Source organism: Ctenocephalides felis, unplaced genomic scaffold, assembly GCF_003426905.1.
Source record: "Ctenocephalides felis isolate EL2017-DRISC unplaced genomic scaffold, ASM342690v1 CF-g0.4_SCAFFOLD_03265, whole genome shotgun sequence".
NCBI classification, from domain to species: domain Eukaryota; kingdom Metazoa; phylum Arthropoda; class Insecta; order Siphonaptera; family Pulicidae; genus Ctenocephalides; species Ctenocephalides felis.
The window spans coordinates 1,021,721-1,031,284 of NW_020539419.1; the positions used below are offsets into that span (position 1 = coordinate 1,021,721).

The 9,564-nt window shown below is 31.4% G+C and overlaps 1 protein-coding gene across 1 annotated transcript; it reads left to right on the top strand.

Moving 5' to 3' along the window:
• The first annotated feature begins 3,513 nt into the window (after window positions 1-3,513).
• On the top strand, window positions 3,514-3,987 carry LOC113382083. The gene has a single exon (XM_026620640.1). The coding sequence runs from the start codon at window positions 3,514-3,516 to the stop codon at window positions 3,985-3,987; it is 474 nt and encodes a 157-aa protein (XP_026476425.1).
• Window positions 3,988-9,564: the final 5,577 nt, after the last annotated feature.

The window sequence follows — 9,564 nt, forward strand, 5'->3', positions numbered from 1 at the left end:
TAAAGTAGTTAGCTTTCCGTTTAGTAGTGAAATACAGAGATTTTGACCTGGGTTCGCCGGCACCTCTGAAATTCGAACTAAACGTGAAAACTATTACTGAAAAAATTGTAAAGTCTAGGCAGGGCTCCGAACAGCGTTCGCTGACCAAATACAGGAATTTTGACCTGGGTTCGCCGGCATTCCTGATATTGGATTTGAACGTTACCGGTAGATTAAATAATAAAATAACTTAGTCCTGCTAAGCAGTTTTAGATAACTTAATCAACCGTACGAGTTGTTCTTCGTAACAAGATAGGGAGTTGCGTTTTATTGTCTAATTAGTGTAATAAGTGACTTTTGTTAGTGTCTGTGCAAATCCAAAAATATAGAGATAATACATGTTTTATAACTTATAGCGGTTTTCTTTATTGCATAACTGGTGCAAAAGTGAGAATTTAATAAATTATAAAATTTAGTGTTATAACTTAGTAAATTTAAAAGGAAGCATTTTTATTTTACCACAATCTTACGGGAAAATAAGCCAATTCAGATGACAAAATACAATAAAAATGCAATGGATAAGAATAATAAAACTTTACAGCGCCAGTCTAATCTCGCATAATGTTCTTTACTAAAAATTGGTGTAAAAGTAATAAATAATGTGTTACGGGAAAATAAGCCAATTCAGATGACAAGATACAATAAAAATGCAATGAATAAAAATAGTAAAACCAAACAGCGCCAGTCTAATCTTCATAATATTATTTACTAGTGTAAAAGTGATAAACAATGTCTTAGAGGAAAACAAGCCAATTCAAATGACAAGATACAATAAAAAAGCAATGGATAACAATAATAAAACTATACAGCGCCATTCTGAAAGAGGTTGGTACCGACAACGAGAGGTAAATTTAGAAAAGATGTGTTTTATGCTATTTTAGTGTTTTCTGCATTGAAACGTGATGTACTACAGTGATTACCAACGTGGGACACAGGCCGCACCAAAGGGCAGTTTGAAAATTTCATTTTCTTTTAATAAGAAAAACTTATTAGGTTGTATAAAAAAAATATTTAAATATAATTTTATTTGACTTTACTGCCAAACGTTTCAAATCAACTGGATAAATTGCATTATAGAGATAAGAGAGTCTATTTCTTCATTTTGAACGAAGGATTCGTAAGTTCACATTGAGCACAGTAAAGCCATCTATTTTGGTTTATATAAATTAAGTTAAAAACAGTAGATGAGGTCTAGAATATAGTGAATTTATATTAAATTTGTAAGTAAACCATTTAATTTATATTTGTATTACTTGAAGCATTTAAATGTATAGACCATTTTGTCAAGTGAAAATTTTCTTCTAATTTAAATAATTTTAATACATATTTCTAACTTATTATTTTTAGCCCATAATAAAATGAGCGGAACAAGCGAAAAAAAAAATTCGCCAAAATTTTGATAAAAACTTAAAATCTGGCTACATATCCGCTGTTCACAATGAGCAGATACTCTTTTGTCTTTTATATCAGCAGTCCTTGAGCAACGAATCAATGAAATTTGAAGGTGAAACATCAAAATCATGTAAATTCAGATTTGAGTTACTGTAAAACTTTAAAGGAACAATTTGACAAAAAAACAAGATTGCCATCTCACGACATTTTTCTGCATAAATGTTGATCTGTAAAATATTAGAAGGCACCACTAAATACCAAACTATACTACTTAGAGTTGAATAATATATCAATGAAAATATAATATTTTGTGCGGCAGATGATACCTTTTATATAATGGGTAAGAAAAATGACTGCTTAAAGTTGATGAAACATGTGAATCCTGAAATGGTTATGGTCCATCGTGTAATTCACAAGAAACAATTAGTATCTAAATATATACCGCCTGTTCTGAAATGAGGTATGAACATGAAGTTATAAAATGCATTAATACTATTAACCCTTTGGGAACGAGTGCCGCATATATGCGTCGTGCGCAAATCATCAAACTGGCCAAAGAGCTCATATATGCGTTTGGCGCAGACAGTAATTATGGCCAGGAAACGCATATATGCGTCGAAACTAAATGTGTGTCTATGGCCGAGGAACTCAAATATGCGTTCACTCTCTTTCTCACAAATCTCCACTTTCACCTTCGGCAACTAGGTTTTAGCGTCAGCGGAAATTCAGGCAACATTTTATTCACTAGCATTATTTAAAAGATTTTATAACCTTCAAAATGAAAACGTGTAAACTAAAACATGAAAAAAGCAGAAACAAACTTTAGCAAATTTTTTAATTCAAATTGCCAGCAAGGACTAAATGCGTTTTTCTTTTGAATATAAATATATAGTATCACTTATCCATCGTCAGATTATTTTTCAAACAATGTTAAGAAAGGAGACATCTCGTACATAAAAAATGCCAAAAAAATGTAAAAAAGCTTTCCATTGAATCCCTGTCGCTTTTTAATGTAATTTGTTTGTAAACTTGTGAAAAAGAGCACAAAGATAACACAGCAACTACATTGACCAGTTTTTTTGCAATCTGCCAAAGCGATCAATTTGCACAAACTTTGCTTTACTTGGAGATGCTACGTTATTATATTTGGAATGCTTCATCGAAGAATTTTCAAAGACGGAAAAAAGGCGATGCGGTTCCTGGGTATCCAGATGTGCGTTCTACTGAAGCTCTTGGTCGAATGTATACAGTTCATTCAAAAAATAATGAATGTTTCTATTTGCGGTTGTTCCTGATAAATGTGCGTGGGCCAACATCATTTGAGTCACTACGAACTGTTAATGGCGTAATATTCCCAACATATCGTGCTGCATATTAATAATTGAAATTATTAGAAAACGATAGTCATAGAGATACGACAATCGCTGAAGCCATTATCTCTGCATCTCCAAGTCAGATACGCACAATATTCGCTGTCCTAATTTCGACATGTTTTCCATCAAATCCATGGAACCTATGGCACAAATACAAGAATAATATGTCAGAAAATATTTTACATCAAAAATTCGGCTCAGTTTCAGAAATTACGATATTAAGATAAATGAAAAGAGGTACATAATCATGCTTTAATCTTGATCGAAGATATGTGTTACTTCATGTGCGGTGATTTATTTATCAGGTTAGAAACGCCAGCACCATATCGTGAAATGAATGACGCATTTAATCAAGAATTGGAACAGAAACGTGAATATGATCACCAGGATTTAGATTTAGTAGTTCAAACGAATGTACCCCTGTTGAATTGCCAACAAAAGGAAGTTTGTGATACTTAATAAAGGCAATCGATAATGAAAGTTGTGGTTTATATGTCCTAGATGCGCCTGGCGGAACTGGCACAACATTGTAGTTGCTTCTTCTGGAATAGCAGCCACATTGTTAGAAGGATGCCGTACGGTTCATTCAGAATTTATTTTACCGTTAAATATTCAAACTATTGGAGAAACCACGTGTAATATTGCAATGCACTCAGCATTGGCCAAAGTTTTATCGGTATCTAAAATCATCATTTGGGACGAATGCATAATGGCGCATAAACGTGCATTAGAAGCACTTAACCGAACATTAAAAGATTTACGCAGTGACTCGCGATCTTTTGGAGAAGCAATGATTTTACTGCCTGGCGATTTCCGCCAAATACTGCCAGTAATCCCAAGATCTACAGCTACCGACGAAATAAACGCTTGCCTCAAATCGTCAAATCTATGGCGCTATGTGAAGAAATTGCAGCTGACAACAAACATGAAAGTTACATATCTTAATAATACATCTGCTGTAGATTTTTCGGATCAATTGCTGACTATCGGCAATGGTCAAGTACCTGTCAATGAATCGAGCGTATTAATATCATTTCCAAACAATTTCTGTAACTTTGTCTCATCAAAAGTCGAACTTATCAACAATGTATTTCCAGAAATTATTTCTAACTACAAAAATAATGTATGGTTGAGTGAGCGAGCAATTTTAGCAGCTAAGAATAAAAATGTAGATAACCCCTAAACTACATAATTCAAAATCAGATCATTGGAACAATGCATACATTCAAATCTACTGCGTCACAAATGAAGTTAAAGCCACCAGCTATCCAATTGAATTTTTAAACTCTTTGGACGTGCCTGGCTTAACACCGCACAATTTACGCCTAAAGGTTGGCTCAATAGTAATCATGCTTCGAAACATAAACCAACCAAAATTGTGCAACGGTACGCGTTTAGTGGTTAGAAAATTGATTATCAATGTAATTTACGTTACGATAATGATAGAAAAATTCAAAGGTAAGAAGTTCTCATTCCGAGGATACCGATGATCCCAACCGATATCCCGTTTGAATTTAAAAGACTTCAATTTCAGATGCGTCTTGTCTTTGCCATGACCATCAACAAATCACAAAACTAACTCTTAAAAGATTGTGGTTTAAATCTAGAACATTCATGTTTTTTCCACGGTCAATTATACGTGGCATGTTTACGGGTCGGAAGACCATCTGCGTTGTTTGTTTTTGCGACTGATAATAAAACAAAAAATGTCGTGTATCACAAGATACTTAAATGAAGAGCAACCTATGTACTAAAATACAGAAATTGTTATGGATGATTAATATTGGTATTTTATTTTAATTTTTTTCCAATTAAAAAAACTGCTTATTTATTGCCATTAATGCAGAACAAATTTCGCCGGGTCAGCTAATTTAAAATAAAAGTGGAGCACGCCCACGTAGAAGACGTTCATTTTTCCAAAAATTATGAAAAAAAATCGATTAGAGTTCACATAATACAAGCAACGACATAAAAAGCATACGAAGATTAAAACACAAACCTAATATTTGAACATTACATTTATTTTCGTTTTTATCATATACATAATATAAAAATAGGAATTTAACAAATTACTAAGTGTGCAGAATTGTATAGTCAAAAATCTTGTGCGACGATATGCATATATTTAATATAATAGTAGAGAAAAAAAATACGAAAGTATAATTGGAAGGAAAAATACCTTGATGTACTTATCATTATAGCGATATAGTAGTTGATTTATATAATTTACATTCAGATTACCACATTGGAAATGGTATATTTGTCTGCATTGTTGATTTGTATTTGAGTGATGGGAATTTTGAATTATAAATATTGGTTAAAACCTAATAAAATACTATTATATCTTACGCAATTTATGGAGTGTGGTTTAATGAATATTTAAAATCAGTTAAATGTAATTTATGGCATTTGGAATTAATTAACCTTCTAGAATAACTAAATAGTTGCAAAAGCTATGAAGCAGCAGAGAAGAACTGCTGCACTTTCAAAAACGTATGAAGTCTATTTCGATGAAAGAATAGTTACTCAAGAAAAATTCTTATCAAATCGAAATAACAATGATAGGCTCATTAATATGTTAATTGAAAAATTACAAGTTGCAAATATTACTACTAAACAAGCCACAGATGATGCGGATGTTCTAATTGTTCAAACTCCAATTGAAGAATCAAAGTCTGAAAAAACTGCAGTTATAATAGGACAAGATATTGACTCGTTATTTTAATTGGGCGTACACTATCTTACGAACAAGAAATTTTCTTTAAAAAAGTGGGAGAGGAAAGCGACAGATTTAGAATTTCTGATAGAGTGGCGTTCTGCCAATTGCAATGATGAAAGTCTCAGCGTAAAGGATGCTCAGGACAATTTTGGCATTTTGGAAAATGTGGTTAAACTCAGCACAAGCGAAATGATTCCTCTAATTTAATAGCATTTTCATGCGACGGTAGAAATAATGATTTTATTACCATAAAAAATATCGATAAGAATTTCACTCACAAATGAATCACATTTAGTTATTTTAAAGGGAAAGAATTGCCAATCGTTGGATTACACAAAATTGGAAGTAAATTTTTAATACTGTATGATAAAGTTCAATAAAATTTATCTTTGCTTGTGTACTTACAGCCGGTTACAAACTTCGAAACAATCGCACTTGAAAATTTGGTTGATTTAACTGCTGTTGAATCGACAACTGAGGCAAGTTATTTAGCCTTAGAAACAAGCTGAGGCAGTTGCTTCATGTGAGGTATCAGCTGATTTGGCTATGAAACCAGGGCCAATTGCACATTCTGGCTGGCTCGCTCAGGGAACTGAAAGGCATGTTCGATCACAGGTATACAACAGCAACAACGCTTCGTCAACGCATTGCTAAATTTGAGTACTGTTCTTTGGCACTTGATGAAAGTTGTGACATTAGCGACACGGCACAACTCGCTATATCTATACGTGGTATTGACACTAAATTCAATATTACTGAAGAGTTTTGTTCTCTGGTTCCAATGCAAGGGACTACAACCTCTTAAGACTTCTTTGATAAACTTTGAAAAAAAATTCAATAAGAAGGGTTGTTAGTATATCAACAGATGGAGCCCCAGCAATATCAATGTAGCAGTAGCGTGACCTACGCATGTTTTTTTTTCACTTTAGTAGTCATGAAGAACATCAATCCCATCAAATAATTGTGTTAACATATGCCTGATTTTTTATATACATATAAAACCTACAAGACAAACCCAAAATATTTAAATCCTCAAGATATTATTACTAGGCCTTCAAAAGATCAAGATTTTTATTAATTTTATGAATAATCTATTGTTTCTTCTCTGGATAATGTTAGAAGTATTTCTTCATTTTCTAACGTTAAATCAAAATCAAGATCAAACTTTCTACTTTCTAAAGATCTACGTATTTCTTCAAGAGAATATAAATACTCTCATGCTTCAAATCATTCTTATATATGTCAACATCAAGACTAATCGCCGTTTTTTTTTCAATATTATTGAGAAGCATTATGGATACCATGCCAAGTTAAAACTTATCTACCTTTATTTCTTTAAATATAAAGTTAGCTAATGCAATTTACAACGCAATTTTTTATAACGTTGTAGAAAATATGAAATTATTTCAAAATTTTTTGATAGTAATAATTTTCTAAATATATTTAATCACTTAACTTGAAAAAAAGCATTCTAGTGTTAGTTTCGAAGACATGTGTCTTAGAATTAAACACAGTTTTTCTCTCACTTCTAATATTAATAATTTTGTTAATACTTTCTCATACATAATAAAACCTTACCTTCCAAAGATTTTTTTTTAGATTTGAGAAGCTAAAATATGTTAGAGTCTTTTCTACACTTAAACATTCTCACAGAAATTTTATTTATTTATTTATTTATTCATAAGCAAGCCGTAATCAATAATAATAGATATTATTTCAGGCTCTTGTCAAGCTTATTCATAGTTAATATTGAAAGGATAGTAATTTTATAATAATCATAGTAGCTGCACGAATTTCACTTCTGAAAAAAAAGAGCTGAAAAAAAAGCATTCGAACATTAAATACAATGTTCATCATCAAGTTCATCATATTGAAGTCTATTTGACCACCAGTCAAGCTCAAAATTCTTGCACAAGTTTGAAAGTTATACTCATTTAAAACCATAAAAAATTTAAATTAATAAAATAGCAATAAAAAAATGAGAAAAAAAATATGGTTGTACAGGCAATCAAATGGTCAGACTACATAGATACAAGATAAGGATTATGCAAGAAAATAGTTATTGAAATCAAATTGAGAAAATTCAGTAATGTCATAAAAAACTAAGTCTTTAAAAAGTTTAACTAGGGAAGCATGAAATTTTATGCTGTCTAGGTTTCGGATATTGAGTGGAAGTTTATTCATAAGCTGAATACCTAGACCGTCGATCGTATTGAAAGAGCTGGCTAATTTATATGTACGCGCCTTAATAAGTTTGTGTCTAGTGTTGTAATTTGAGGAGGACGAAGCCATATCAAAAAGTTTCGAATTGTTTTTGATGAAAGTTAATGTTACCAGCAGAAAAATGCATGGGACAGTTAGAATATTGTATTTTTTAAATATGGGTCTGCAGGAAGCTTTACTGGGCAAGAAAAAAATTATTCGAATAGCTCTTTTCTGAAGCTTAAATATTTTAATTAGTTCGGATGAAAAACCCCAGAATTGAATGCCGTATGAAACGTGAGAATAAAAGTTGCTATAATAAACTGAAAGTAAGCAATTTAAACCAAGTTTGGGTTTTAGGGTGCGCAACATGAAACATGTTCTAGATAAAGTTGGTGATAGTGAGATAGAGATATGATCAGACCACTTTAAATTATTATTAATATGAATACCAAAAAACTTTGATACTTGCGAAAAATTATATGCTGAATTATTGATAGTTAAAGAAGTAATATTATTGGATAAACGATTTTTTGTACAAAAAGATATGATTTGGGTTTTATCATTATTGAGGACTAGATTATTTTCACAAAACCATTTCGTTATTTCTGACATAACCACGCTTAATTTATGTTGTAATTCATTAAGAGATTTGGCCTTGATGATAACGCTGGTATCATCCGCAAAAAGAATAAAATCACAAAGATTTGTACAATGAGGTAAATCATTAATATATATGAGAAATAAGAGAGGCCCTAAAATTGATCCTTGGGGCACGCCCAATGTACTTGTCAATTTATCCGAAATTATTTGCTCGTGATCGTTATTTAAGTAAACGCTTTGTGTTCGATTAGACAGGTAAGATTCAAATAGTTTGAGCGAACGTCCGCGAATACCACAATTTTCTAATTTGTCAAGAAGTCTTTGATGAGAAATACTATCAAAAGCTTTGGACAGATCGCAAAATATCGCAGTACAATATGTGGCTTCTTCGAAGGAGTCAATGATGTTATGAACTAAATTATAAATTGAGTGGGAAGTAGAATGGTTCTTTCGGAAACCATGCTGATTCTTGAACAAAATATTATATTTATTGAGAAAAGACGTTAATCTAGTATGCAATATTTTTTCAATTATTTTATCGAAAGAGTTCAAGAGGGGAATGGGACGGTAATTATTTATATCGTCTTTATTATTTTTCTTATGAAGTGGAAAAATCTTTGAATGCTTGAGGTGGGATGGAAATATTCCTTCATCGAAGCATTTATTTAAACATAACATAAATTTATCTATGAAAAAGGGATAGAATTCTTTAAGAATAAGAATAAATAAATTTGATGAACATTTAGAATCTAATAAATTCACTGTTCCTTTTATTAAAAGACAAATAGCTTGAAAAATTAACTAACGCAATCATACGTTCCCATTCAAAATATATTTTTGCACAAAGTCCCTAATTTTCTCTTATTCCTTCCAAAAAAAAATTAACTTTATTAATGTTCTTAGTAATTTGGAGTTTGAAAAAGAATCAAAATTAAGACTAACTGCAAAGTTACCGATGCTGATAAAGAAAACCTTACGGTTATAAAGAATTAGTCTGATTATCTCTGAAAAATTGAAGCCTTTTGAAAGATGCTCAAATATATAAATCTTTAATTAATGATCTTTCTGATCATTAAAACAGACAAACCCGCAAACTTATTTCAAATTTAATGTAAAAAAAATCTCCAAATCTCTAGGTTATTCTCTTAAAGTTTTTCATCCCGATTTTCGTAAATTATAATGCCAATACTATAGTCGATAAAACCAATTTACGTATTGTTATAATAAGACCTATTG

Excerpts from the sequence above, each read along its gene's own strand:
- LOC113382083 (XM_026620640.1), top strand. The coding sequence starts at position 3,514 with ATGGCGCATAAACGTGCATTAGAAGCACTTAACCGAACATTAAAAGAT.